A 27,828-nucleotide genomic window follows, 5' to 3' on the forward strand; every position below is an offset into this window, starting at 1 on the left:
AGGTCTTGCTGGCTCACTTGACAAACTTGAGTGCTGCTTTTGAGTGTTTCTACCTCCTCAGGCCTTCCTTCTCTTCAGTCTTTCCCATCATCCTCCAGGCACTGAAGAAATCAGGTACTGAGTGCACAGGTGCACAGCCCTGTTGTGCCCTCAATTTGCTGAATTCCCTCCTGGACCTTTGTACCTGCTACCTCCTTCAGGTAGGCGCGTGACTTGCCTCCTCTCTTCCCTGAGCACCCACCTAAATAGCAGTCTTCACTACTCTATATTCTATGCTGTATCGTTTTTCTTCATAGTACTGACCACTTCACATATTTCTATTTGTCAGTTTGTCTATCTTCTCTCCTTCCTTACTCTTTGAGAACAGGGACTTATTCTGTTCATTGCTATATTCCCAGTGCCTAAAAGAGCACCTGGCACATTGTAGGCACTTGTGCCCAGCCGGTGTGGCTCAGAGGTTGAGCATCAACTTATGAACCAGGAGGAGGTCACGGTTCAATTCCTGGTCAGGGCACATGCCTGGCTTGTGGGCTTAGTCCCCAGTGGGGTCATGCAGGAGGAAACCAATGATCCTCTCTCGTCAGTGATGTTTCTAGCTCTCTCTCCCTCTCCCTTCCCCTCTGAAATCAATAAAAATATAAAAAAATAAAAAACGGCCTAAAGCCCTGGCCAGTTTGGCTCAGTGGATGGAGTGTCGGCCTGCAGACTGAGGGGTCCCAGGTTTGATTCCGGTCAAGGGCATGTACCTCGGTTGTGGGCACATCCCCAGTGGGAGGTATGCAGGAGACAGCTGATCGATGTTTCTTTCTCATTGATGTTTCTAACTATCCCTCTCCCTCTCTGTAAAAAAAAAAAAAATCAATAAAATATATTTTAAAAAGATGGCATAAATACTTGTTGAATGAATGAATGAATGAATGGGTGAACAAATTATCTCCTAAACTAGGTTCTAAGCACTGTAAGGGAAGGCACCCCCATTTTATCATCTTTGTGCCCCAAGGTGAACACTTGTGAACATTGACAGCTTATGTAAATGACTGAAACAATTATAAGTATCTTGTATAAGCCAATTTAGCCGAACATAGTGAAATAGGGATTGGGAACACTGAAAGAGCAAAGTTCCTAACCAGGCTGTCGCCAAGGAATTGTGTGGTCTGGACAAATCTGTATTAGCCTCCATTGTCTCATTTGTAAAGGCAAGGTTTGGCCTGGATTTTGAAATCTCTTTTAGCCTTGACATCCTGTGGTTGTAAGTTTAGGGTAACTGCACGGTCATTTGGCAAATATTTACTGAACTAGGTTCCGGGCACTAATTGAAAACACAAGACCCCAATCTCAGAGCTCCCAGATTGAAAGCAAAATAAAATAGGGTCAGCTGGGCTGCAATAGGAGCTGAGTCATAAAGAGGCATGGCCTGGGGTGGAGGCTGGGAAGGGCATCTAGACTAAAGAAATGGATGTGCAAAGGCAGGAGGCATGGAGACAAGGGATATTTGTAACTAGAACATAACAATTTTACACGAAGAATTGTTTGTGACAAATGGCTGTGGGTGCTGAGAGTATATCCTGCATCCAACAAAGCTAAGGGTCAGTTCCAGCCAGGAAAACATTTACGACGGAAACAGCCAGATCAGGCATGCCCACACCTTAAACTGTTCAAGTTTAGGAAATGACCCAGCAAGTCCTCTCAATACTTCCTGTGAGATCTGAGTTTCCCCCCACCAACCTGTGGTGACTCCCAGGTCACCTCACACCGTTTCTACCTGCCAGCTCGCGATAGGCACAAAGACGGGCCAATCGATTGCTGCCTGGTGGGGTTTGGGGGGAGGGGGCAAGGTCTAACGCCGGTCAGCCTTGGAACGCGTGGCCCCAGGCAGGCCCTTTCTGGTTGAAATGCCCTGTTACCGGGCTGGCTGCAGGCGAGGCTGGGATTTGCTCTCCTCTCATTGGTCGGCCGGGAAGCGCGGGGGAACGCTTGTTACTAGAGAAGAGAACGAGAGCCCATTGGTCAGGCCACCTCACAATGGTCGGGCAGCTCGCAGGTTCTGCCAATTGGTTCGTTTCCGCCTGGGGGGAGGGCTGTCGCCTGGACCCCAGCAGGCAGCTTGGCGCCCTGGAAGGAGCTCAGCCGCGCCGACCCCTGTTCCCATTGGCCCGTTGGCTGCCCTGGGACCACCCCCTGTGCCGAGGTGGGCGGAGCATCCGAGCGCGTGCTCCTGCGGCGCGACCGAGGCCGGCGGGAGGGCGCCCCGGTTGAAGTTGTCGCTGCCGGAGCTGAGAGCAAAGGCCCGAGCGCCTGGCGTGTCTGCCGCGGGCAGCCGTTTCCCAGGAGCTCTGCATGCCCGACCTGCTCCAGTAAGTTCGAGGCCCATGTGGCGTGCGAACGCTGCAGGCCGGCGAAGGGAGCATCCCTGTGTACCTAGTCTGCGTTTCCTTGTACCTGTCCCTTAATCGTTTATCCATCACGTGCGTATCGGGTCCTTTACTTGGCATTGGGGTCCATCTGCTGCCCCACCTCTCCAAACCCTTATTTCTCTCGGACGGTGCTGGGAAATACTGTGCCCTAAAGAATCCGGATCGAGAGCCAAACGGAGGAGCGGTGAGGACGAGAGGGTGAGCCCCCGGAGGCACGATGTTCTACTATCCCAATGTGCTTCAGCGCCACACGGGCTGCTTCTCCACCATCTGGTAAAGGCGGCTGGGCCGGGGGGAGGGGGGGCAGCTGGGAGGGGCGCCCCGGGATCCCCACCTGACAGCCCCCTCCCTCCCCACCCCCACTCCGTCCAGGTTGGCAGCAACGCGTGGCAGCCGATTGGTAAAGCGTGAATACCTGAAGGTGAATGTGGTGAAGACCTGGTAAGGCCCAGAAAAGGGAGGGGTGACCTGGTACTGGTGTCGGTTAGGGGTGGGCAAGGTGGTGGGCCGGTTCTTAGGGCAGGGCAGCGGTGACGGGCACGTTTTCCCCAGCGAGGAAATCCTCCGTTACGTGCTGGTACAAGTGCAGCCCTCGCAGCCCGGCCTGCCGCGGCCCCGCTTCTCCCTCTACCTCTCGGCCCAGCTCCAGATTGGGGTGATCCGGGTCTACTCCCAGCAATGCCAGTACCTCGTAGGTAAGGCTGGGAAGGCTGCACGGAAGTGGGGCAGAGCTGAGTGGCCCTCTAGGGCGGCTCCCCACCTTGCCCTCCCTGCCCACAGAGGACATCCAGCACATCCTGGAGCGCCTGCACCGAGCCCAGTTGCAGATCCGAATAGATATGGTCGAGGCTGAGCTGTGAGTGTCCCCTGGGACCGAGACCACCCAGCCTTTGGTGGGGAACCTCACTGCTGGCCTTCGCCCATCTCGGCCGCAGTCCTCGACAGCCGCGTTCTCTCTCAGCCCCAGCCTGCTGCTTCCTAACTGCCTGGCCATGATGGAAACCCTGGAAGATGCTCCAGACCCCTTTTTTGGGATGATGTCTGTGGATCCCAGGCTTCCCAGCCCCTTCGATATACCTCAGGTGGGGCCCATTCTCCCAGGACACCCTCAGAAGGGTGACAGGGCAGAAGGGGAGTGCTATTCCTGGACCAGTCTGACACTGGGGTTAGGGGGAAGGGAGCTGCCACAGCTCTGCCCCTCAGGAGTCAGTGCCGCGGGCTGTCCTGGTGGACCAATCCAGACAAGCCTGCTCCACTTACGCAAGACCAACCTAGAGGCAGCTCTTATCCTCACTCATCTCCACACTGTCCCCGCTGCCGAGGCCCTAATCCAGGCCTTCGTTGTCCCTCGGCACTAGGTTTCCCTACCCATGTCCTTCTCCATTTATTCCTAACACCCCCCCCCCCCCCGCAACTTAGACAATCTTCCTTTAAAGACATCTTCAGTGATTCCCCACTGCTAACAGAATACTGGCATGTAGGGCTCTGTGCCCTGACCCAGAGCTAGCCATCCCCAGACATCTCAGCACATTCTCTGGGCATCTTTGTCTCCCAACACACCAGTCTGGCCCCTGGTCCCAAAGATGCCACATTCAGTTCTTTGCTTTAGTCCATAATGGTTACCCTGTTCTCTACTAGTCAAATCCTACATATTCTTATAGACCTCACTCGGGTGCTACCCTTTTCCATGCAGCTCTATCCCACTCCCAGCCAGAACCAAATGTTCTGGAGCTCAGCCTTGTTTTATCCTTTGCGTTGGCCCCTGCTAGGGTCATATACAAACTTGTCTCCCCTCTGGACCATATGCTCCTTAAGAAGAAGAACACTTTTTTTCCCTTCTGCCCCCCACAACTTGATATAAGGGTGCTTCTAGCACAGGTTAATTGACAAAGGCTAAGTAACTGGTGGGGGGACGGGGATCATGTGGGCGGGAAGGGAGGAAAGGAGACCAGATGGCGAGTGGGTTCACTGCGTGCCAATACAAGAATTAGGCATTAAAAGGTATGACTGTCCATGTGTGAATGAGATTGTGAAAGTGGGAAAACGGGGTTGAAGCTGAGCCCTATACTTTGTCTCCGATCCCTCTCCAAAGATCCGACACCTTTTGGAGGCTGTGACCCCAGAGAGAGTCCCTGAGGAGACCCCTCCCGAAGTCCCCATAGAGCCTGGGAAGCCAGGTGAGCAGAGAAGGACTTCTTTCTGGTGAGAGGCATAGAAGCTCTAACAGCTTAAGAAATAACCTTCTTTGAGCCTTAGCCGGTTTGGCTCAGTGAGTAGAGCGTCGGCCTGTGGACTGAAGGGTCCCAGGTCCGATTCTGGCCAAGGGCACGTGCCTGGGTTGCAGTCTCGATCCCCAGTGTGGGGCATGCAGGAGGCAGCCAATCAATGATTCTCTCTCATCATTGATGTTTCTATCTCTCTCTCCCTCTCACTTCCTCTCTGAAATCAATAAAAATATTATAAAAAAAGAAAGAAAGAAAGAAATAACCATCTTGGAGCTTCTCTTCAGAGCCAGGCCCTGGCCCTGGCCCTGGCCCTGGCCGGATGGCTCAGTTGGTTAGAGCATGGTTCTATACATAAAAAAGTTGTGGATTCTATCCCTGGTTGGGGCACTTACAGGAGGAAGCCGATGGATGTTTCTCTGTCTCTCCTTGCCTTCCTTCCCCCCTCCCCTCACTCTCTCTATAAAAATAAAATAAAGGTATCCTTGGGTGAGGATTGAAAATACTTTTTTTTTAAAAAAAAGCCCAGCCAGTGTGGCTCATGGTTGAGCATTGACCTATGAACCAGGAGGTCATGGTTCAATTCCCAGTCAGGGCACATGCCTGGGTTGCAGGCTCGATCACCAGTGCGGGGTGTGCAGGAGGTAGCGGATTGATGATTCTCTTTCATCATTGATGTTTCTATCTCTGGGGCCAGGACCTGGACTGGAAGTAGCTCTGCTGCTTCTTCCACCCTGAAATCAATAAATACATTTTTACAAAAGAGCCAGTTCTATGAGATCAGAATTTTTTTTTTTTTACTTTAAATATACATTTTTTATTGATTTCAGAGAGGAAGGGAGAGAGAGATAGAAACATCGATGATGAGAGAGAATCACCGATTGGCTGCCTCCCGCACGTTCCCTACTTGGGGGGATCGAGCCTGCAACCTGGGCATGCGCCCTTGGCCAGAATTGAACCTGGGACCCTTTAGCCTGCAGACCAACGCTCTATCCACTGAGCCAAACGGGCCACGGTGAGATCAGAATTATTATCCCCATTTTACAGATGAGAAAGTGAAGCCCATAGTGGTTAAGTAACGTATCCAAGGTCAAATGGCCAGTGACTAGCCTGGGCCTGACTGGAACTCAGGTTGACTTGACTCCCGAGTCTATGCTTTTGCCTCACATGGGTATGGGAACTTGGAAAGAAGCAGAGAGGCTGGTGTGACTTCCCTGCCCCTTCAGACAGGACCCTGGTCACTGTGCTGACTCCGGAGGCCATCACCCTCCAGGAAGCAGAGCCCATACGCATGCTGCAGATCGATGTGAGTTGTCCCCAGGCATACAGAGCCTGAGTCCTGCTTCTCAGCCCAGCCCTCCTTGCATCTACTTCTCTCTGCCCAGAGTCCTGCCTTCTCTGTCTCCATTTCCCCTCTCCCTGCCCTTGGCACTTGAGTGCCCATTGGGCTACCTCGACCCTGTCCTGTGGCATGCTTCTCAGACTCGCTCTCTTGGATCCACTTTCTTTTTTCAGAAATGGAATTGAGTTCCCTCTCCATGTTCTTCCTCTCACAACAGGGTGAACGAGACCTCCCAGAGGTTAGCCGTCGAGACTTGGACCTGCTCATTGCTGAGGAAGATGAAGCTATCTTGTTGGAGGAACAAGGCAGGCCTGTCCAGCAGTGTGGGACGTGCCTGGTGCTAGACAGTCAGGCCCCGGGCTTGGGCAGCCTGGGCTTGGGCAGTGCTCCTATCTCATCCCTTCTGTGGTCTGATCCCTGATCCTCTCTCTCTGCAGTGTCCAAGGAGGAACCTCGAGCCCCAGAAGTGGAACCTATAGTTCCCCCTCTGTCACCTCCAGCTCTTCCACAGTAAGGACAGGAACCCCTGGGCCTAGTAGGGGGTCAGTGCTGGGAGGAGTGTTCTCATCGCTTTTGCCATTTTCCGTCAGGGTGGAAGAGGCCGCAGAGCCACTTCCAGGCCAGGTCCTGGCCCCAGAGGAGGTGAAGCCAGCAGCCTGGGAGCCGGAGGCCCTGCTTGCTGGTGAGTAGCCATCATGCCTGGATCCTTCCCGGAGGCACCTGCACAGCTGTTGCAGACAGGGGCCCTGCATTCCCTCTTGCTAAAGGCAGGGCCCTCTAGCGTCTTGCCTGGGTGGCTGTGAGGGCAGAGGGTATGGGGCAGAGCCAGGACCTAGCATGTTGTTGCAGAGGTGACGCCCCCGCCCCCGCAGGAGCTGCGTCTCCCAGCCCCACTCAGCCCAGAGGTGAGTACGAGCCCTTCTAAGCCTTCTTCTCTTCACTCTCCTCACCCAGAGCCGCTCACCCATAATCAGCTTCCCCAAGCCCCAGGCTACTGCTAGCCTACAAAAGCCTTTGTACATCCCTAGCCAGTTTGGCTCAATGGATAGTGTGTTAGCCTGGGGATTGAAGGGTCTCGGGTTCGATTCTAGTCAAGGGCACATGCCCTGGTTGCAGGCTTGATCCCCAGTAGGGGGTATGTCGGAGGCAGCCTATCAATGATTCTCTCTCATCATTCATGTTTCTATCTCTCCCTCTCCCTCTCTGAAATCAATAAAAATTTATTTTTAAAAAAGCCTTTGTGCAAATTAGTAAAAGGTGGCGCTGCTTATACCACAATTTAACCAGCTGAAGGGTAGGAGCTGCACATGCTCCTGGAGTGCCCACCCAAGCCCTTTCCTAGGGTACCTCGGGGGCCTGTTTGCAGTCCCACCAGGATGTCAGAAAAAGGAGTAATTGGTAGCTTTGCCCCCACCTCCCTCCCCCTCTGCAGAGGAGGCCCCCAGCCTCCCCACCTGCTCGCCGCCGCCGCAGTCGCCGCCGCCAGTTATTGTTCTGGGACAAGGAGACTCAGATCTCCAGGGAGAATTTCCAGAAGCAACTGCAAACCAGAGCTCATTGCTGGGAGTGTGTGAGTGCAGCCCAGACTTTGCAGGGGCTGGAGACAGGGAGGGCCTGGGGTAGGTACATGCTGGGCCTTGTAAACTCCTGGGAAGGCATCGGGAACATCCCCTTAAGTGCATGCATTGGGGTCTGCCCAGCATATGTCGGCACCAGTTAAAAATCCGACTTTTAGCCATGAGCACGGCAGGCAGGGGCATGAGCCTGGAAGTTGGAAGGCCAGGAGCACTGGCATTGCAGAAGCAGAGAGGGGCAGTGTGGAATGACTCACTCTTAACTGGGCTCTGACCTTCCCTATCACGCAGCCGATGGTGCAGCCCCCTGAGAGGATCATCAGAAGCCCCACAGAGCTGTTTCAAACCCCAACTTACTGTAAGAGTGATGGGAGTGGGCATGTGGGATCCTCATTCTTGGTGTTCCTCGTGCCTCAAACCCTGTCCCTGCTGCCACCTTGTCCCCACCCAGCTGGCTGGCTACCCCCAGAACTGCTGGCTTTCTGGACCCGCTGTGCCCAGCCACCCCCAAAAGCACTCAGACGAATGCCCCTGGAGCCTGAAGAGGAGGCTGCGGAGAGGGAGGCAGCAGCTGAGGAGGAAAGGAGAAAAATGGAAACCCCGAGTGATATCGAGGTAACTGCACCCTCACTCCTTCCTGAAGGACCTGCTTTGCTTAAGCTCCAGCAGTCTGCCTTCTGCCCCTGATCCAGCCGGGGCCCCGATTCCAATGTGGTTAGAACAATTTAGAAGCTGCCAAGAAACCAGCTACGTTAAACCCTGTCTTGCCCTAGACTCTGCCTGTCTCCTTTCTGGAAGTCACCTTTGTTCTTCTTGCTCTCAGAGCAGAGCTACTGTTTAAGCAGAAAATGAACTACCTTTATTACAATATGTTGTCGCAGGTCAATTTGTATTGTCCCAGTGAGCCAATGCCAGTGAGCCAATGGCATCAGGCTCGGGTGGCCTGTCCCAGAGCCAAGGCCGTTTCAGGGCGGGGACTGTTTCACTTCTGCCCCAAGTGCTTCTGTGATGCTTGGGGTCTTAATTCTCTTTCTTTTGCCCCCAGGTCCTGAGGGAGGCCCAAGAGCCCAGTGGGCCCCTTATGCTGTCTTCAGGTAAGCACCTGAAGGGGCGGTGAAGACCACCACCCTAACCACTGTTCCAGGAAACTGGTATCCCAACTGCTGACAGTTTTTGTCAGAGGGAGTATTTAACACAGAAAGCATAGGTTGGGTTTCAGTTCTCCCTCCTGGGTGCTTGTAACAAGTCACTGCACAGCCCTGACATCCAGTTCAATCAGGTGGCCCCAAGGCCCCAGCTGCTCAGATCCAGGCAGACTGAATCAGGACCTTCCCTCCCCCAACAGAGCTCTCCATAGAAGCAGCTGAGGAGGAGAAGTCTCACATCAGCCTCATTCCCCCGGAGGAGCGATGGTAAGCAGCTAGGCCTGGTGAGCTCAGGCACAGCCCTGGCCACGTGGGGTAGTGCTAGGATGGGCATGCCCCTGGCCACCATCAATCACAGCTACTTCCCTGCTCCACCTGACTCCCCGTGTTCTCCTAGGGCCTGGGCTGAGGCGGAGCAGCCAGAGCCCCCTGTATTGCCTGTGGTGCCCGAACTCCCCGAGGTGCCCATGGAGATGCCTTTGGAGCTGCCTCCGGAGGCAGAGCTGCTCTCACTTGAGGCTGTGTACAGGTTGGTACCAGGGAGGGGTTGCCTCAACTGGGTGGGCCTGGTGGGGGCCTTAGCTAACAGTTCTTGACCCCTACAGGGCAGTGGCACTGGAGCTGCAGGCCAACAGGAAGCCAGATTTCAGCAGCCTAGTGTCACCTCTTAGCCCTCGCAGGATGGCTGCCCGGGTCTTCTACCTGCTCCTGGGTGAGTGTGGGCATGTGTGTGTGTGTGTGAGACACATTGGCTAGAGGCCACTGTAAGGACTCCCCCTGACCAGCTCCCTCTTTCTGCCTTGACAGTGCTCGCAGCCCAGCAGATCTTTCGCATGGAACAAGAGAAGCCATACGGGCGCCTCCTGATCCAGCCGGGGCCCCGATTCCAATGTGGTTAGAACAATTTAGAAGCTGCCAAGAAACCAGCTACGTTAAACCCTGTCTTGCCCTAGACTCTGCCTGTCTCCTTTCTGGAAGTCACCTTTGTTCTTCTTGCTCTCAGAGCAGAGCTACTGTTTAAGCAGAAAATGAACTACCTTTATTACAATATGTTGTCGCAGGTCAATTTGTATTGTCCCACAGCTTAGCAGATCAAGCCCCAGGGACAGCTCCATAAGGCAGACAGTAAGCAGGGCTGGGGCCCCAGGATCTGGTAAGGCATGAGGTGGAACTGGGCTGAGAGGTAGTCTTGGGGCCCAGGCAGGCTGTTCTCTCTGGCCCAGCTGCAGCCCACAGTCTAGATGAGGCCCAGGATGGCCTGGAGTTCCTGAGCCTTGTCCCCAGGCAGTGAGCCCAGTGCTGTATGGAAGCTGTCGGTGTGCTGTTCGGCCAAGAATGTCAGGAGCAGCAACAGTGTGGCCTTGGTGTCTGGGAGGGGTAAAGAGAGAAATTCAGGGAGGACTGGCCCCCAACCCCTAGATGCCCCAGACCCTCTGAGCCTTGCTGCTCCTTGCCTCCCCGTCCTGCCCATGAAGGCCACCCTCACCTGGTGGGATCTTGTCGTCAGCCTGAATGAGGCTGCAGATGCGCAGGAGCTCAGGAGCCACGTCTACAACCTGTGGAACAAGAAGGGCCAACTTGGGCAGCAGCACCCTGAGCCCCGGACTGGGGTGGGTGTTAGGGGCCAAGGAGAGACAGTCTTTCTCCCACCAGGGCTGCTGGAGCCCGACACTAATTCACAAGAACCCAAGATAATTGTAAAGCATGAGAAGGACCCATGAAACACTATGATGATAATTTCAGGGGTGGGGAGTGGGGAGGATTAGGGAATTGTGATTAAAGATGATTGAAATCATGGCCTCAAGATCAAAAGCCCAAACACCTAGGAGCTCTACCAACACAATATCTAAAGGGGAAAGACACAGGAACACTAGGACATCAGTCCAAACCTAGCTACTTGGTGCAGTCAAATCTCAACAGAACTGGACTGGATGATGAGTGGCCCAGACTGGTAGCCAAGCTCCATGAAGCACAGCCTGTAAGAGCCCTGTTCTAGGAAACCAGCCTAGTCAAGTTGTGACTTCTGGATCAGACCAGAGGATGGAGGCTCCCTGAGGAAAAATGCTATGTGGAGAGAGGAAGCACTTCCTCTTCATGACAGGCCTATCAATCCTTGCAGATCAACGAGAAAGCAGAAAATGGAGTGTTAAAGGGCAGCTTAAACCACCACTCTGCATCACCTACAGCTGAGGCCAACTCTGCCTGTCACTGAGAAGGGAGCATTAAGACCCCTGACGCTCCAGCACTGGGGTTACCTGCTCAGGGCTGCTCTGGTGCAGGAAGCTGAAGAGGTGTCCTATGGTGGCCCACTCCTCCAAGTCCTCCTTCAGTGGCAGGGCGTGCAGCAGAGCAGACAGCACCTGGACAGACAGATGGCTTTGGTCTCTTGCCCTGCACCCTCCTCAGCTTCCTACCACTGCCCAATGCCCCTACCCCTCACCTGGGGCTCTGGTTTCCTTGTGGGACTGGCCATCAGTAGGCGGGCCAGTGCCCCACAAATGTTATCATGGACACGATTATGGCGCTCCCGTGCCAGGAGGGGCAACAGGAGCCCCACCAGCTTGGAGAAGTATCTGATCCGAGGTCAAGGAAAAGGCACTCTCATCCCCAAGCCCAGGGACACTCCCCCAACCCCACCCCCGCCACTTTTGGAAGCTGAGGATACTCCTGGGCAGGACGGCCCCCATGCTCAGCCAACACGCCCAGTCCAAAGATGGCATTGCTCCGCACTTCGGGGTCTGTCTCCCGGGCGGCGTTCAGCAGCACGGGGAGCAGGCGGGACACAAACTGGGCTGAGGCAGCACCCAGGCCCTGAATGGACTCCGCCAGCGTCCCCACTGCAAAGGACTTCTCTGCCACTGTGCAGCCCTGTTTCTGATGGGAGGAGTGCAAATCAGCCTGGGACTGAGACAGAATGGGGGCGTTGGGCAGAATGGGGTTTGAGCACTCACTGTCTTGCAGAGCAATAACGGTAAGAACCCAGCGAAGAAGGGAGCAAAAGCGTCTCCCCCTGCTGCAGCTGCCAGGGCAGGAATGGCCTCACCAGCGTACTCTAGCAACATGGCATCGTATTCAGCCTGTGGGGCCAGAGCACCAGGGCCAGCTCTGAGACTGTGGCACCTCCCACCCTGCTCCTCCACTGCTGAAGGTGGTCCCTGTGAAAGGACTGGCCCTTCCCAGGCTGGGCTTGTTTGTAGCCCAGCTTTTTTTCTTGGCCCTCCTACTCTCACCTACCAATCCAAGCCCGCCCTGAATCCCCCACTCCAGGAAGCCTTCCTTGAATCCCCACTGCCTGAGTGGGAGCAGGGTTGTATCACTCAGAACCATTACCAATCTTTTAGTAGCCCTGGCTCCCCTAGGCCAAGTCCAAGTGCACTGTCCACCCTACCCTGTGGAGACTCCCAGACAAATTACCTGGTCTCACAGTTTGCATCCATAGCTCTCACCTGGTCCTCGTCCTCCTCCTCCTCCTCAGTGTCCTGACAGGCTGTCTGTAGGACGAGGTAGCTCAGCTCAGCCTGAGCTTTCTTGTCCCTTCCCCTCTCCACTGGGTGAGGGCATGGGGAGCTGGACTTGCAGCCTCTGACCATCCCCACCTGGGGCTGGGCCACCTCTTCATCCTGCAGCCCCCACTGCCTTGCTCACCTTCCTCTGCAGCACAGCCTTGAGCATGTTGCAGAGCTCAGCAAGGCGCCCGGGGGGCTGCAATGTGAGGCTCCCACAGCTGCGCAGCACCCCAGTCAAGGCCTCCAGCACAGCCATCACCACTTGGCGCTCCCGATCCCCGTATACTGCCTGCATGTAGGACGGTACCACCTGGCCCAGGATGATCTGCAGAGCTGAGGATATGATTGGCTGAAGTCCTGGTCAGGCCCTGCCCCTCTACCCCCCAACCTCTGGTACCACAGGCCCCAGCCGGGCCCCGGCACCCTTCTCACCAGCAGTATTGGGTTCTGAGAAGCTTTGAGAGGTCTTGTGCACCGCACAGCAGAACTGTCCCAGAGCCTCATGGGCTGCCTTTCGCACATTCAGGTGAGGGCACTGCAGGATGAGGAGTGGAATGTGCCTGCTCCGTGCAGGGGGAACACAGGGCCCCTAACTCTCAGTCCCCACCCACTTCACCCACTGTCCACTCACCTCCAGAAGTTTAAGTACTTCTTCAAAGACACTCTCCATGTAGGGAAGGAAGGCCACACTGTGAACAGACACATGGCCATGGGGAAGAAGCTCCCAGGCAGGGTACCCAGTGCCAGGGAAGGGCCGATACTCACCTGGTGTTCACAGAGATCTCCCCCAGGGCAGCACAGGTGTCTTCCTTCTCATCAAAAAAGGCATTTTCCACACTGTACCTAGAGTAAGGTGGGGAGTTAGCAGTGATCAGGCACCAGCAGGAGCAGGTCTGGCACTGGCCCCTTGTCCAAAGCTAGGATTCCTCTAACCATTCCTACAATGGCACCCCTCCGCACCCTGAGATCTCTGAGTCATCCTCCTCTTCCTCATCCTCATCCATGAGTTCCTCCTCTTCCTCTCCATCACTCTCATCATCAAACAGAAGAAAGGAGCTGCTGCTGTCGTACTGAGGCTGGACAGAAGAGGCACAGCAGGGATTTTGCCTCAGCGGGTTTAAGGAGATAAATCTCACTCTCCGGCCAGCCTTCCCCAACCACCTAGCCTTCCCATTCCGCTCACCACAATGCCCTCAGTGGAACGCAGTGACAACAGCATGAGTCTGGTGATTTGTGGCAGGTAGGGTGCCAGGCCCTCACCCATCAGCCCCGATAAAGCTGCAAACAGGCTGTACCTGGTGGAGGCAGGTGGAAGCTGTACAGTCCTGCCTACTACAGCCAGACAGGATGGGGGAGCCAGGGGAAACCTATGGTCCAGAACCAGAGGACTGAGGTCTGGGGGGGGGGGGGGGGGCAAATGAGGGCTCACTCACGTGCAGCGCCGCAAGTCAGGGTCGTCTACCTGGTCACATAGGCCAAGCCCCAGCTGGCAGCATTCCTCAGCCAGGGGCCTCATGGGCTCCCCCACTGCTCGTGCCAGCACCCCCAGTGTCTCTGTGGGGGCAAAGACTTGGTTAGCACTGGGATGTGGAGCTGGTCAGAGGAATGCATGGCCAAGGCCTGGGACCAAAGGTGGCAGCTGGAGGTAATTCAGAAATCCCACCTACTCTTAGATACAACGGGAATGCCTTCTTCAACGAGCAGGAAGACACCCGGGCTGCCCTGGGGAGACCTCTGTGAACACCAGGTGAGCACCAGCCCTTCCCTGGCACCGGGAACCCTGCCTGGGAGCCCCTTCCTTACCCAGGCTCTGGATCCGCAAAGGCTGAAAGTCCTCATGGCCTATCATCAGGAAGCCCCGCAGGTGCTCCATGACGGTGGGGAAGTAGGGCAGCAGGGAGGCCTGGGCAGCCGTGGCTGAAGAACAGAATCAGGTGTGGGATATGGGGGGTTCCGGGATCAACTGCTACAGGCTTTCTGGGTGAACCCCGCGCCCTCTTTCCTGCCTCCTTCTCCTCACCAATGGCCCCCAGGGCGCTCACAGCCAGCTCCTTGGCCCGGGGGCTGCTGGGGTTCCTCAGAGGCTGCAGCATACATTCCATAAGCTCCGGGAGGTAGGGCTGCACTTTCGGCCCTGTGGGAAAGGCCACCCCTCTCACAACCAAACCAGGTCTCCCCTTCCGGGCATCCAACTGGTTCTAGGCTGACACTCCTTGTAGCTCTGCCACACCCTTTTCCCCACCACAGGCCGCAGTTCTAGGCGTGGCATATCCTGCCCTACTTCAGCCAAAGCTATAGCTTTGTCCCCTACCTTGAACCCCCAACTGCCATCACTACCTAGGTTCTCCACGAAATTCTCAAGGGCATAGCAAGCCCTGGCTAGATGGTGTGTATGCCCAGGAGACACCGACTTCAGGTAGGCAAGGAGCAGTGGCATCACCTCCTGTGAATAGCTGCTGATCTGAGGCTGTGGGAGAGAGCAAGTCCTGAGTCAGCTCAACCACAGGGCACGTACCTATACCTAAGTGCCAAAGGCAGAAGACATGAGGCTAGTCCCCGGGACGAGTGGCTACCCACATGCAGCCCCGCTGACCTGTAGGTTCTCTGAGAACTGGCCCAGGGCAAACAGTGCAGCATTACGCACAACTTGCGACGGGTCCTCTAGGCCCTTGCACACAATCTGCAGTAGTGGAGGCAGCAGTCTGGATGAGGCAGGACAAGAGAACATATTCTGAGAGATCTAGGCTGAGCTGTTCTCCTGTTTCCCCTGGGAAAACCAAGGGTTTTTCCATCATTGGATGGTAGGTACCACCCCCTGGTCCCTGTAGCTGGGACAGCAATTTATTTTTCAAATCAGAATACTTCTGAGATTAGAGGGTAAACATTACTGATAATTAGGCACAAATGACAAGCATAGACCAGGACTACCATGGGCCATGTGGTCTTCCTTCCCATGGTCTACCCTCACTGTAAGACAGAAATAAATACCTCTGCCTGATGTGGTCGCTAGCTCCATCAGACAGCACAGCCAGTACCAGGAGCCCAGCCTTGCGCTGGTATGGGTTCTCACTCCGCAAGGCCTCTTCCAGCATGGGCATCTAAGGGAGCACAGGACATTCTCCTGAAACCCCAGCACAAGCCTGCCCATTCTTGTGGCAACAGGCCCTCCACACCCATAAGGGCCTAAATATCCTCCACCTTGGGGGACTAGGCACTCCTGGGGGTAGGGGCACTGGGGCACCAAAAGAATGGAGCCACACTTACCAGCGGGGTAAAGAGCTTCTCAGGGGGCAAATGTAGTGCCAACATATCCACAACCTAAAAAATGACAGGGAAACTTTGCTGGACTCCATCTCTGCCCCCCAATCTCCCACAGCCACCTAAGACCCTGCCCCCCCGCCCCCTTTGTCTCACATCCCACCTGTACAGCAAAGTGCTTGGGTGTCTCTCCCACCAGCCCAATCTCCAGTTCTTCCTCCTCTGCATCCCGGTCCTCAGGATCCAGCTGGCCCAAGGGGGGCTCGGCAGCCATAATGGGGAAAAGGGTGTGCAGCAAGGAGGGCAGGAGACGATTCTTCAGTAAGGCCTTGAAAGAGAGGGTGGAAAGGTGTCCCCGAGAATCTGCTCCCCAGATGGACTCACATTACAAATTCTAGCCTTCCAGGCCAGAAAGGGGTCTAGCAGGAGAGTCCAAATCTCCCAGCCAGGAGCCAGGATGAGGACAGGCCAAGTCTGAAGCATCTTAGCCACGGTACTTTAGATACTTCAAGGTGGTAAAAAAAAACCTAGAGTGAGATGAGGGATGGGGGTGGCACTGTGTGTGTCAGAGGGCACTCACCTTGCTCTTGACTTTGACCAAAAAAGTGAGGCTGCAGAGAATACGCACACGAACTGCATCACCCAGAGACACGTTTCCAGCCACCTGTCCAGAGACTAAGGCGAATCAGAAACAGACACACACACACAATCCAGAACAAGCAGCAGGGGCCATGCCCACCCAGGCTCACCCCAAGGCAGAATGTGAGGATCTCAGAGAGGTGGGGGCTGATGATAGGCATCTCTGACTCCAGCAATTCATCCAGGGCCTCCAAGGCCTCACAGGCCTTTGCCTGCCACACAGACAGACAAGTCATAGGGTTACCATACTATTACTCAGTGGACCAGCTGGATGCTCCTCTTCCCTTCCAACAGAGGTCCTCCCAAATGTCCTCACCTCATCTACGGAGATCAGAGTCTGCACGGCCGTGATGAGCTTGGGCACTAACATCCGTGCTAGAAGCTGGAGGACAAAGGATGAGTTGAGTCACAGAAAACATGATGCAGCCTAGTCTTAGGCCCCAGAAGCTGGCAGCTTCCTTGAAATCTGGACACAGGAGCAGCCCAGGTATAGCCACCCAGTCTCCCCTCTCAAGTGTTAGGAAGGACAAAAGGCAGAGAAAGAATCTAAAGTAGCTCTGTGTCCTGCAAGGGTAAGGACATAAAGGCTTGACGATAGGGGGCCAGGGAAGGCGAGGGCCCACATCTCACCACGTCATCAGGGCCGAGACAAGGGGCCATGGCGGTCAGAGTGCGCAGAGAGTAGAAGAGCAGCCCAGGAGAGCCCGCCTCACCAAGGGTCTCCTTCAGAAGCCGAAGAAGCTCCCGGTAGTGGAGTCGGAAGGCCTCAGGCCGGGAGGTCACCACTACACTTAGCAGCATAAGCCCCATCTGTCCAGGAGTGGGGGATGAGAGGGAAAAACTTAAGTGGTCTATCCAGCCTCTTGGCCCCTCCCTCCTGCCAACCATGTGACAGTACCTCTCTCTCAGGGACGTGGGGACTGTGGGTACTGTGCTGAAGAAGCTGCATGAGCTGAGGCCAGGCCTGCAGGCCTTCCTTCCGAAAAATAGTGGCTGAGAGCTGGGCCAGGCTGAGGCTCACATTGTGCCTGTGAACAGGAGAGATTCCCCAACCCCAATCACCCTCCAATACCCTCCCCTGCAAATGCTGGCCCAGCCTCCATGGGGTGGCCAAAGAGAAACTCCCGGGTGGGGACGCAGGGTCTTTGCCAGGTTGGGACACATAAGACAGAGGCTCGGGCGAATCAACAGCATGGTGGGGGTATAATCTGGTGAGCTTGACTTCATCCATACTGAATTTCAGTTCCATTCTTCGGCAGAACATCACGGCACATTCTCAAGAACTTCCGTCTTCCACACACCTTTAGAATTCTTGCTCTACCCTTGGACTAAAACTGAAGTCCCTGCCCCCCAACTCCCAGCCTGGAGTTGAAAGAGAGGGCAGAAACCCGGAGTGGGTGTCAGCCTGGGGCCAGTCAGGACCCGGGAGGAGGTGCGTGGGTGGGGGAACTTACTCTGTCTCTCTCTGGAGGGTCGTCAGGACCAGGGACTTGAGGCTGGAACACAGGGGCCGGCAGGTGTTTGGTCCTTCGCCCGCCCGCCCCGTCCCGCCGGGCCCGCCCCGCCCCGCCCCGCCGCGCCCCGCCCACCTCTCCCGGTGCTCCGCCGCCAGCCTTCGCCAGCGGGTGTTGAGTCGTCTGCGGGTCAGCACAGCTGCGAACTGGCGGATCTGGGACGAGGAAGCAGGCACGTGAGGGTCTGGGCAGGAGGGCCCTGACCAGTGGGCACAGTGGGGAGCTCGGCGGGAAGCGGAGGGGCCTCACCTGGGGATCGGTCGCCGAGGCCAGCAGGTCGCAGAGCGCGGGCAGTGCGGCGGGGTCCCGAAGGGCGGTCTGAAGCTGTTCGGTGGCCTGGGGAAGGCGGGGGGTCAGAGTCGGGTTTTCCCCGCAACCTCCCGCTCGCCCCGGTCTGGCTCCGCCCGCCCTGTACCCGGCGGATGCGCTCGGTGTCCGGCAGCAACAGCTCCCGCAGGATCTGTTCCAGGCCCACGGGCTCCATGGCAGCAGCCGAGCGGCCGTTACTTGGCCGGGAGGTGGGAGGGTCTGCACGTGGAGGCTCTGAAACCCACTTCCGGCGGAAAGGGCGTTGCTCCGTGACCCTCCCGTCGCCAGGGTGATTCAACTTGCTTCCCACGGGAGCTCAGGCTCCTCCACTTCCGTTGGGCTAAGCGCGGCTGAGCCGCGGAAACTGCACCCAGCCGACGTAGGTTCCTCCTGCCGAGAGTTCCCAAGCTCCGTGGAACACGGAATTTCGTGAATTCCGGGGCCAACCCGGCTTCCTAAGGAACGCGGCCTGTAAAGCCAGGGCTCGAGTTCCTATATCCAGACCAAACCTTCCAACTACAGGATCCTTTTTCTTAATAAATTTTATTTTGATAATTGTAAAAAGAAAAATCAGGACCAAAATGAAAGGCAACTTAAAAAGTTCAAATATATACTTCTTATATAATAGAGATTTATAATTTCTGGAACTTCCCGCGGGAAGGGAGGCGCAAAGGGCAAAGGGAAAGGCAACAATGCCATCACACTATTCAGTCAATCAGGAGAGATGTTGGTAAGAAATAAACGAAACGTGAAGAAAGGGAGAGAAGAGCAGTTTTGCCACCCAAAACTAGTCCATTTTGAGGTTAACATAGATATAACGGATGAACTTTAGGGAAGAAAAAAAGGAGATGGTGCCCAGCATGAGGAAGAAGATGTAACCAGTGAGTAAGGAGTAGCCAAAGAATTCCACTGTCTGTACCGGCCCTGACATGTTGGAGCGCCTGGCATAGTAGAAGACTGAGTAGAGGAAGATGAAGAGCCCAGTGGAGCCAACGCTCAGTACAGATCGCCACCACCAGCGGTAATCCTCTCCTGACAACTGGAAGTAGGTGAGCGCAATGGAGATGCAAGCCCCCACACTCAGCAGGATGGCAAAGACAAAGAAGAGGATGCCATACAAAGTGTACTGCTCCCGACCCCATACTGTGGCAAAGATGTAGTACAGCTCCACAGAGATGGCACTGTGAAGAGAAGAGACAAGACACTGCATTAAAGGGCTGTGCACTGGCAGCACCGTGGCCAGGCCAAAACCTAGCCATCACCCCTCCATGTTACTGGGTCACTTGTGGCAAGTGGGTCCAATCTACTTTGCCCTGGAGTTCATAGTTTGTTGGGGATTCTTTTACGTATGATTAGCTGCTTTCATTTTAAGAACATCTTGACTGTTTTATTTTCCATTGTATTATCTGCCCACCACTAAGAGGTACTCAACAAATCGAATGAGTAATCAAATGAGCTTTAACTCACATAGCATTTGCAAACACTAAAGTCAGAAATCAGGAAGAGAGTGAAAGGAGCAATTTCTCTAGAGAGCTTTACAAGTGAGACACCTCATATTTGTACTGATTCAAACTCAGTCCTGCTTGGAGAAAGGAGGAACCCTTTAGTGATCTCTTAATGGTACAGCTGAACCAGAGATTATCACTGACATTGGGTTAGGGCATAGGGTGAGTGGGGAAAGGAAAAGTTGAGGTCAGAAACCTGAAAGTGATGGCCATAGGATAAAGGGAGGATACCTGAAAGGCAGGAAGCCTCCAACAGTCATGTGGATGAGAGTAGACTTGTACCAGGGCTGAGGCGGGATTTCCCGGGCGATGTTCTTGGTGCGACAAGGTGCATCAAAGGGGTTAGCATTGTTCTTCCCGAAGATACCACCAATGACAGTGAGGGGAAAGCCCACCAGCAGCCAAACCGTCAGAAGCAGCAGGATGGTGGTGGCTGGCAAAGCCTGGGTCGAACCATTGGCCCAGTGTACTGAGTTCACCACACTCCAGGTCAGGAAGAAAGGCACTGCAAGGATGGCCCCCCAGAGAGAGGGTCAGCATTAGGAGCTACATCCCTGGGGCACCCACCCAGACTGCTCCCAGGCAGATGCAACCCTTTCCTATTCCATTCCTTGTTCCTTATCTTACCAACACCCCCATCCATTATCATTAAGGATCAAGGCAGCTTTACATAATGACCTAAGAGTGACACAAGTCCACCTGCCCCCCAAGGGCCTGTCCTGCTATGGCATCAGTGAGTCCTAACATGAAACATTCCTTTCCTTCAGAAAGCCCTGGTTCAACCATAAATGTGATGGAATATGAATCAGACCTTCAGCATTGGGAACATGAAAGTTTTAGAATGCAAATTATTACTGCCTTTGAAAGGATACGCCAACTTGAAGGCTAGAGTGCGGTAGCCCACCTCAAAAATAAGAAAATTAAACCCTAGCCAGTTTGGCTCAGTGGACAGAGTGTCGGCCCGTGGACTGAAGGGTCCTGGGTTTGATTCTGGTCAAGGGCATGTACCTCAGTTACAGCCTCGATCCCCATGCGGGAGGCAACCAATCAATGTGTGTCTCTCACATTGATGTTTCTCTCTACCTCTCCTCCTCCACTCTGAAAAATCAATGAAAAAATATCCTTAAGTGAGGCTTAACAAAAAAATAATAATAAAATAAAACTAAAAAAAAAAATGCGAGTATCAAAAAATAAATTCAAGGTGTTATCTCACTGTAATAGTTGAGATTACAGGCTCTAGAGTTGGAATGCTTGGGTCTGAAACCTGGTTCACTATTTTTTAAAAAATATATATATTTATTGATTTCAGAGAGGAAGGGAAAAGGAGAAAGATAGAAAAATCGATGATGAGAGAGAATTATTGATTGGCTGCCTCCTACATGCCCCCTGTTGGGATTGAGCTGCAACCCAGGCATGTGTCCTTGACCAGAATAGAATCCAGGACCCTTCAGTCCACAGATTGACGCGCTACCCACTGAGCCAAACCGACTAGGGCTGGTTCACTACTTTTTTTCGTTAATCCTCACCAGAGATATACTTCCATTGATTTTTTTTTTTTTTCTAGAGAGAGTGGAAGGGAGAGGAAGAGACAGAAACATCGATCGGCTGCCTCCCGCATGTGCCTCAACCAGGACTGGGATTGAGCCTGCAGCTGAGACATGTGCCCCTGACCGAATCCAACCCGGGATCCTTGAGTCCACAGCCCAATGTTTTATCCACTAAGCCAAACTGGCTAGGGCTGGTTCACTACTTTTTAGGAGTGTAATCTCAGACAAGCTACTTAATCTTCTGAAATAAAAAATGGGGGTATTATTAACTACCTCATAGAGTTATTGTGAGGATTAAATGAGATGAAAGCATGTTGAGTACTTACCACACTGCCTAGGACATTTTAAGGGCTTCATATTTTTAACCATGCAAAATAAATGCATTCTTGTCTTTGGAATGGTTTTCTTATTGTTTTGTGTGTTTTTTTGTCTTCCTATTTCATTCCCTTGGAGCCTCTGACTCCATCCCAGGTTCCATGATGTATTCTAAGTTCCTAAGTTGGCCCAACAGGGAAAGGGCAATTCTCACCAGAGAAGAGACTGGTGGTAAGAATGATGTTCCACACCCAACGCTCGCCTCCGATCTGCCGGTAGAAGTGGCTGGACACATAGCCAGAGATGCAGCAGGTCAGGGCATACAACAAGATGGCTGCTGAGTTAATGGCCCCATGATGGTGCACATTGAACATGCCGAGCAGCGCCATGACAATAATGCCTGCAGGGTGGTAGTGGAAAATCCGTGTTAGGGCTCACCTATCCCTCTTCTGGCAATTTCAGAGGAATCAGCCCCCTTCTCCCAGACCCAAGGCCTCCAGCAAAACACTATCTCCCAGTTCTGTCATCCAGAAAACCCACAATTAGAATATACACATCCTTGCTAGAGCCATCCCACCCTTAGTCTGCCCCTCACCTTAGATCTGCAGATTCTTTCTGAACAAACCACCTACTTGGATTTAAGCCTTTAGAAATATCCCTGGTTAATTTTTATCACCTCACCAGTGCCAAGGGCCAGGAACTGGGCACCCACACCAAGCACAGCGCAGAGCAGACCACGGTATGGAGGGAAACGGAAGACATCTGTATGGATGATTTTCCAGCCATTGTCACCTTGGTCAAAGTCGTCACCAGAACCTGCGGAGGTTGTCTCCTCATCCAAGTTGTACCGAGCCAGGTCATTCCGAAGCACACGCATGAGAATGACGGCCACAAAACCCACCAGTAAAAACACAAGCACCATGGAATTAATGATGGATAACCAATGGATTTCCAGTGTTCGGGGGAAGAAACCACCATCATCACCACGGCGCCTGTCACTCCGGCGCTCCACTGAAGTCTCAGACCAGCGCACACTGTACGTGTGGGTGAGGCCCAGGAACTCATCAGGTCGTAACCCATCTAAACTGTGGGGCTTGACGTCCCGCACTGAGACATTGGCAAATATAATTCGATCTCCATGGAATTCCAGGTGAAAATCCAAATGGGTCCAGAGTCCTATCTTGTGGCTGTGAGGCAGGAAGCCACTCTCCTCCATGTAGCCCACAAAGCCACGGAGTGGCAAGTCGTCCACCACAAATTCAAAATAGTACAATTCCTCGATGGCCTGGCGCAGCTGTTCCACCTACAAAAGCAAGTCAGGAATCAGACAAGGCCTCCCTAGCACAGGGTTAGAGAAGGGTTTTTCAACTTTGGCACTGTTGACATTTGGGGCTGAATAATTCTTTCTTGTTGGATGATGTAAGATACATCATCCCTGGCTTCTTCTCACTAGAGTATCATCCCTCGATAATGACAATCAAAAATATCTCCAGGCAGTGCCAAATGTCCCTTGGGAGACAAAATTGCCCCCTGTCTTGATCCACTGGGTTAGACCCTATAATGTGATTCTCCAAAAGCAAGTATGACTTGACAGGGTTAAGGCCTAGAAAAAGGAGAGAGGCAAGGTGTAAGAAGGTCTAGAGTAGATTAAGGAAAAGTGTCCAAATATAAGATTTGCTAAAGAAAATAGTATGACAGCCCTGGCTGGTGTTGCTAAATGGTTAGAGCATCACCCCACGCGCCAAAGGGTTCAATTCCCGGTTCAGGGCACATTCCTGGGTTGCGGTTCACTCCCCGCCCCCCACCAGGGTTTGTGAAGGAGGCAACCGGTCCGTGTGTCTCTCTTACATCAATGTTTCTCTCTCCTTCCTTCCCTCCTTTCCAGTCTCTGAAAAGCAACGGAAAAAAATAACGAGTGAGGATTAACAAAAAGAAAGAAAAAAGCACGACAGGGAAGTTTAAGTAGAGTGTAAAGGAGCCAATTCCGGAAGGGCTGAAAGGTGAGTATGGACGGAAATAACTGTGTAGCAGTGGTAGTTGGGAGCTTACTACCAGAGAGAAGCTTGAGTCAGGAGCCCGGGGCTCCAATATCAGCTCTGCAGTTCCCTATCCATGTAGTCTTGAAAAAGTCACCTCTGCGCAAAGTATGTTCCTTCATCAACTGAATGCAAATACCACCTGCCCTGCCTGTCACATGGGGCTGTAGTTAAAATCAAGTCAGATCTTTCCATAAAGATGCTTTGAAAACCATAGATGTGATGCGCTGTTATTAGTCCCTGGGAGGGAGGGCTAAGTTCTAGCCAATGCAGAGAGACTGACCTGTGCAGAACTGAGCTGCATGTGGCACAGAATTCTCTTTTCCACATTCTCCCGAAAGCGAATCTCGTACAAAGACTCGGCCATTCTGTCACCATCCAGCACTTCGCCCAGGCTAAGGCTTTTGTGCCGTATCTTCTCAGGGCAGCAGACTGGAAGCTGATAGTAGTGGTAAGTCTCCTGAGGGTTATGGTAGGGTCCCACTTTGTTGACATACAGAATGACAGGGTCGCCGGCTTTGTAGTGTGTCACACCTGCCACCCCCGTTGTGCTCAGCAGCAGCATCAGGAGTGGCAACCACTGGCAGCTCCAACTTCTCGGGGGCCCTAGGACTGTCATCCTTAAGGCAGTGGAACCTGTTTGGGAGAGTGCTGAGGTTATGGAAACGAGCAATCAACTCATGACGCCCCAAGTCAAGAGCGCAATGATTGAGTTCCTCCCATTGGCGCATCCGACCTTCTCTCAGAAAGCCATCTCCGGATCCCCTACACCACACCATGCTTCTATCCCAAAGACTGGGCTGCACCTCTGCTCTCGTCCTCAACACGGGCTTCCCCCGCTTCCCGCCGCCCACCTGCTCCGGGCTCCCCCTCCCCCTCCCCCTCCCGCCCGCGCGCCCCAGCCCGTTGCCATGACAACGCCGCGCGGCCTCGCACCTCCAGCACCTTCCCGCCGCAGTCCCGGGGTCCTCACCGCGCGGGAAGGGCTGGCCGAGGCGGCGCCAGAAGCCTCAGCGGCCCCGTAGCTGCCCTTGGGCTCCCGCTGGGGTCTGCCCCAGAGCTGCGCGCTAGCGGTGGCCTGCTGAGGACCTGGGGACCGACCTCCATGGGGTTGGCCGCCGCTGTGCCTGATCGTAGCGACGGCGCTCACACCACGTGAGACCCCGCACTCCGCTCAGCGAAGTGCTCGCTCAGGAGCTTTGTGAAGCGGCAGGCCCGGCCCAGCTCTGGCGGCCGCTCAAGGCTCAGCCTGCCTCTCCCCGGGCCGGGGGCCCTCCTGGCGATCGGGAGAGCAGCCCAAGACACGTCAGTCTTACCACTTCCGCTCTCACCCGCGGGGCCCTCAGCCCGGCTGGAAGCGTCTTCCCAGACGTTAAAGGGGACTAACCCCGCTGACGGTTCCTGAGCAGGGCTGCGGACCGGGCCTGGCTATCAAGATCAAGGCGTCGTTTCGGGAAAAGAGTCGTCGCCGGGCCGCCCTCCTGTCCCCGGGAAGGTTTGGGCGGAGGCCTTGAGAGCAGTTCCCGCGTGCGCGCCCAGTGACTGTCCAGGACGTGGAACCCGGGCGGCGGCCGTGCCCTCAACTAGTGGGCGCCCCGAAGCGTTTGCCGGCTGCACCAACGGCCTTCGCCACCGGCCGAGACCTGATCGGCCCACGGCCCCCAGCCCGGGCCTGGTGAGGCTGTGGGCACAGCCCACACAGGTCCTCGAGCCTGGATCTCACCTCCCGCCCCCCGTCCTCAACGGCCTGTCTTCCCGCGGCTGCCGTGGAGGCCTCCGTGGCCGTGCAACGACCGTTCATGTTTGACCACAGGCAGGCCTGCGCGGGGGCCGGTGCGGGGGCGCAGAGAGGGTGTCTGCCCGGTCCCCCTGTGAGCTGGGCAGTCCGACAGGGTTTTTGTTAATTGCAGGTAAAGAACCTTGCCATGCGTTCGTCTCCTGTTTTTGTTCTTCTCTATGTATATGTATTTGGACTGCTCTTAATTTTGTGTTGCAGACCATTCAAGGGTGTCTACCTGTAGGGGCGTTTCCCTGGAGATCGGGCCAGGGGCAGAGACCTTCCTTTGGCCACCTGGGAGCAGCATGGGAGGAAGCTGCGAGTCACTAGTGGCTTCTGGCCTGAAAAGCCCTTCATTTGCCTACATCTGCCCCCTCTGACCCAGCCCTCCTGCCTACAGGAGGTGAGGTTCCAGGAAGTAGGGGGTTGAGTTTTTTAGAAAACGATTCTTGCAATTAGAAAAGTAGCTTAAGCCCTAGCCTATTGGCTCGGTGGATGGAGCTTCGGCCTGCGGACTGAAGGGTCCCGGGTTCGATTCAGTTTAAGGGCACATGCCGGGTCTGTGGCTCGATCCCCAGTAGGCGGCGTGCAGGAGGTGGCTGATCAGTGATTCTCTCTCATCGTTGATGTTTCTGTCTCCCTCCCTTCCTCTCTGAAATAAGTAAAAATGTTTTTTGTTGTTGTTTTTTTAAGTAGCTTAGGTGGCTTTGGAATCGTTTTTAAGCGACAACCTTCGTTTTCTAAAGCCAGAAACCTGGGCCTCTTTCTCAGTTACTACCCTCCCCTCCTCCATTCCCACCCCCCAGATCAATGCCACCAAGTCCCTAATGCTTATTTCATGAATCTCTTCCAAATACTTGCTCTCCCTGCCTGTCTTGATTCAGGCCCACCCTCTCACCTAAATTACCATGACAGCAGCTTATTAAAAACATAGCTATCTGGGTACCACCAAATCAGGATCGTGGGGGAGTGGGCATCACTATTTTTTAATAAGCTCTCATTTTGGTGCACATCAGAATTCGATCATGAGTATATAAGGTGAAGTCAAAAAAGCTTGGCATGGCCTGGCTGCCATTGCTTAGTGGTTGAGCATTGACCTATGAGCCAGGAGGTCATGGTTCCCAGTCAGGACACAGGCCAAGGTTGCCGGCTCAATCCCCAGTAGGGGGCGCATGCAGGAGGCAGCCGATCAATGATTCTCATCATTGATGTTTCTATCTCTCCCTCACCCTTCCTCTCTGAAATACAAATTTATTAAAAAAAAAAAAAAAAGCAAAAAGCTTGGCATGTAAGGTCACTCAGACCTGGACCTTAATTGTTTTTTTAGGTACATTCCCCTTCTGTAATCCTATCCTGTATTCAAGTTAAAATTCTTTTTTCCTTGTGTAAAATTAATTTTAGAGAGATGAAGGAAGAGAAACATCAATTTGTTGTTCCACTTATTTATGCATTTATTGGTTTCTTCTTATATGTGTCCTCATCTGAGATAGAACTGGCAATGTTGGCGTTTTGGGATGATGCTCTAACCAACTGCTCTCTGGCCAGGGCTCATATTGAAATTCTGAATGTCATGTTCTCTCAAGCCTGCAAGCCTCATGTGGTTCCTTCTGCCTAAACTGCCCAATCTACCATTCCTGACCTGCCTGGAGGCTTTTGAACAGTGCAAGCGCCATCTTCTCTATAAAGCCTTCCCTTTCGTCTCCTTCCAAGCAGTGTTTGTGGCACTTTATCTATACTGTTATTTCTTATGTGTGTCTCCCTTGTTAACTGCTAACTCCTTACAGAAGTTTATCCATTTTGCGATCCTCTGGACCTAGCAGTGCTCTTGTATATAGTAGGTAGCTTAATGCACGTTCTTCAAATGAAGTGGGTAACTCCCCCCACCCCTGCCTCCTTACCACTGTGCCCTGGACAATGCTCATCTTGATAGAGTAAGGATATGTAGGTCAGGTTGTCAATAAATGGGGATTTACCAGTAGCCGATGGCATAATCTGTTGTTGAAGTTTTTGTTTTATTTTGGAGGATGGAAGATAAAAGACATCTGATTGTTCCCTTAGTTTTTCCTCTGCATGCCCCCTTTCCTTCCCCCCAAATCTCAAATCCAGACAACCCCTTTATGATCACAAGCTCTTGTCCTGGCATTCCCACCAAATTTGTTCTTCCATTTCACCGAGACCTAGAACCCCTCCCACTACCCCTTTGGCTTTTTTCTATCTTGTTTTCCAACCCATGCACCTTAGATTCTGCACTCCATCATTTCAGCCACATTCTTGTCTGTGTTTTGTTTGTTTGTTTTTAATATATTTTTTATTGATTTCGGCGAGGAAGGGAGAGGGGGAGAGAGATTAAAAACATCAGTGATGAGAGAGAATCATTGATCAGCTGCCTCCTGCATGGCCTCCACTGGGCATTGAACCCAGAACCCTTCAGTCCGCAGGCCGATACTTTATCTACTGAGCCAAACCAGCTAGGGCTGAAATCAATTTTTAAAAAATAAAATTAAAAACACAGGCAAGCCCTAACTGGTTTGGCTCAATGGATAGAGCATCGGCCTGCGGACTGAAGGGTCCTGGGTTTGATTCCGGTCAAGGGCACATGCCTGGGTTGTGGGCTCAATCCCCAGTGGGAGCCATGCAGGAGGCAGCCAATCAGTGATTCTCATCATTGATGTTTCTATCCCTTCTCTCCCTTCCTCTGAAATCAATAAAAATAAATTTTAAAAGG

General features: G+C 53.6%; 3 protein-coding genes across 4 annotated transcripts; 1 reads left to right on the forward strand and 2 right to left on the reverse strand.

Annotated features, from left to right (window-relative positions):
* Window positions 1-2,631: 2,631 nt before the first annotated feature.
* On the forward strand, window positions 2,632-9,652 carry REC8 (REC8 meiotic recombination protein; the record flags this gene model as incomplete). Its single annotated transcript, XM_081095183.1, has 19 exons — window positions 2,632-2,687; window positions 2,787-2,855; window positions 2,967-3,109; window positions 3,195-3,270; window positions 3,376-3,496; window positions 4,507-4,591; window positions 5,863-5,942; window positions 6,196-6,325; window positions 6,416-6,488; window positions 6,569-6,660; window positions 6,828-6,883; window positions 7,411-7,548; window positions 7,844-7,910; window positions 8,004-8,167; window positions 8,598-8,646; window positions 8,898-8,964; window positions 9,095-9,226; window positions 9,303-9,409; window positions 9,505-9,652. The coding sequence occupies 19 exons, from the start codon at window positions 2,632-2,634 to the stop codon at window positions 9,594-9,596; spliced, it is 1,797 nt and encodes a 598-aa protein (XP_080951309.1). The 3' UTR covers window positions 9,597-9,652.
* A 67-nt stretch (window positions 9,653-9,719) lies between these two features.
* IPO4 (importin 4) lies at window positions 9,720-17,258 on the reverse strand. The gene is made up of 26 exons (XM_081095166.1): window positions 16,999-17,258; window positions 16,731-16,910; window positions 16,417-16,482; window positions 16,211-16,312; window positions 16,042-16,125; window positions 15,625-15,789; window positions 15,468-15,521; window positions 15,192-15,301; window positions 14,797-14,905; window positions 14,541-14,670; window positions 14,224-14,337; window positions 14,007-14,120; window positions 13,637-13,757; window positions 13,387-13,498; window positions 13,164-13,279; window positions 12,969-13,046; window positions 12,835-12,892; window positions 12,636-12,738; window positions 12,343-12,536; window positions 12,144-12,188; window positions 11,649-11,774; window positions 11,363-11,571; window positions 11,138-11,270; window positions 10,953-11,057; window positions 10,184-10,253; window positions 9,720-10,065 (listed from the first exon to the last, which is right to left on the reverse strand). The coding sequence occupies exons 1-26, from the start codon at window positions 17,047-17,049 to the stop codon at window positions 9,935-9,937; spliced, it is 2,880 nt and encodes a 959-aa protein (XP_080951292.1). The 5' UTR covers window positions 17,050-17,258; the 3' UTR covers window positions 9,720-9,934.
* Window positions 17,259-18,448: 1,190 nt separating this feature from the next.
* Window positions 18,449-24,592, reverse strand: TM9SF1 (transmembrane 9 superfamily member 1). Of its 2 annotated transcripts, none has more exons than XM_081086131.1 (6): window positions 24,300-24,592; window positions 23,610-23,962; window positions 21,972-22,593; window positions 21,505-21,690; window positions 19,660-19,933; window positions 18,449-19,104 (listed from the first exon to the last, which is right to left on the reverse strand). In XM_081086131.1, the coding sequence occupies exons 2-6, from the start codon at window positions 23,943-23,945 to the stop codon at window positions 18,711-18,713; spliced, it is 1,812 nt and encodes a 603-aa protein (XP_080942257.1). In that variant the 5' UTR covers window positions 23,946-23,962; window positions 24,300-24,592; the 3' UTR covers window positions 18,449-18,710. The 2 variants fall into 2 exon arrangements, with proteins under 2 accessions (XP_080942257.1, XP_080942256.1); XM_081086130.1 differs by having other exon boundaries at window positions 24,263-24,410.
* Window positions 24,593-27,828: the final 3,236 nt, after the last annotated feature.

Source organism: Myotis nattereri (assembly GCF_964212035.1).
Source record: "Myotis nattereri genome assembly, chromosome: 1".
Classification (NCBI taxonomy): domain Eukaryota; kingdom Metazoa; phylum Chordata; class Mammalia; order Chiroptera; family Vespertilionidae; genus Myotis; species Myotis nattereri.

Coding starts and splice junctions, on each gene's coding strand:
- IPO4 (XM_081095166.1), bottom strand. CDS start 17,049: ATGCAGCTTCTTCAGCACAGTACCCACAGTCCCCACGTCCCTGAGAGA. Junction 13,047..13,163: donor GATGACTCAGAGATCTCAGG/GTGCGGAGGGGT, acceptor ACCTTACTCTAG/GTACAGTGTGGAAAATGCCT. Junction 11,775..12,143: donor AGGAGGAGGACGAGGACCAG/GTGAGAGCTATG, acceptor CTGGCCCCACAG/GCTGAATACGATGCCATGTT.
- TM9SF1 (XM_081086131.1), bottom strand. CDS start 23,945: ATGACAGTCCTAGGGCCCCCGAGAAGTTGGAGCTGCCAGTGGTTGCCA. Junction 19,934..21,504: donor TACCACCAGTCTCTTCTCTG/GTGAGAATTGCC, acceptor CCATCCTTGCAG/TGCCTTTCTTCCTGACCTGG. Junction 19,105..19,659: donor GGAGGCTTCCTGCCTTTCAG/GTATCCTCCCTT, acceptor TTCTCTTCACAG/TGCCATCTCTGTGGAGCTGT.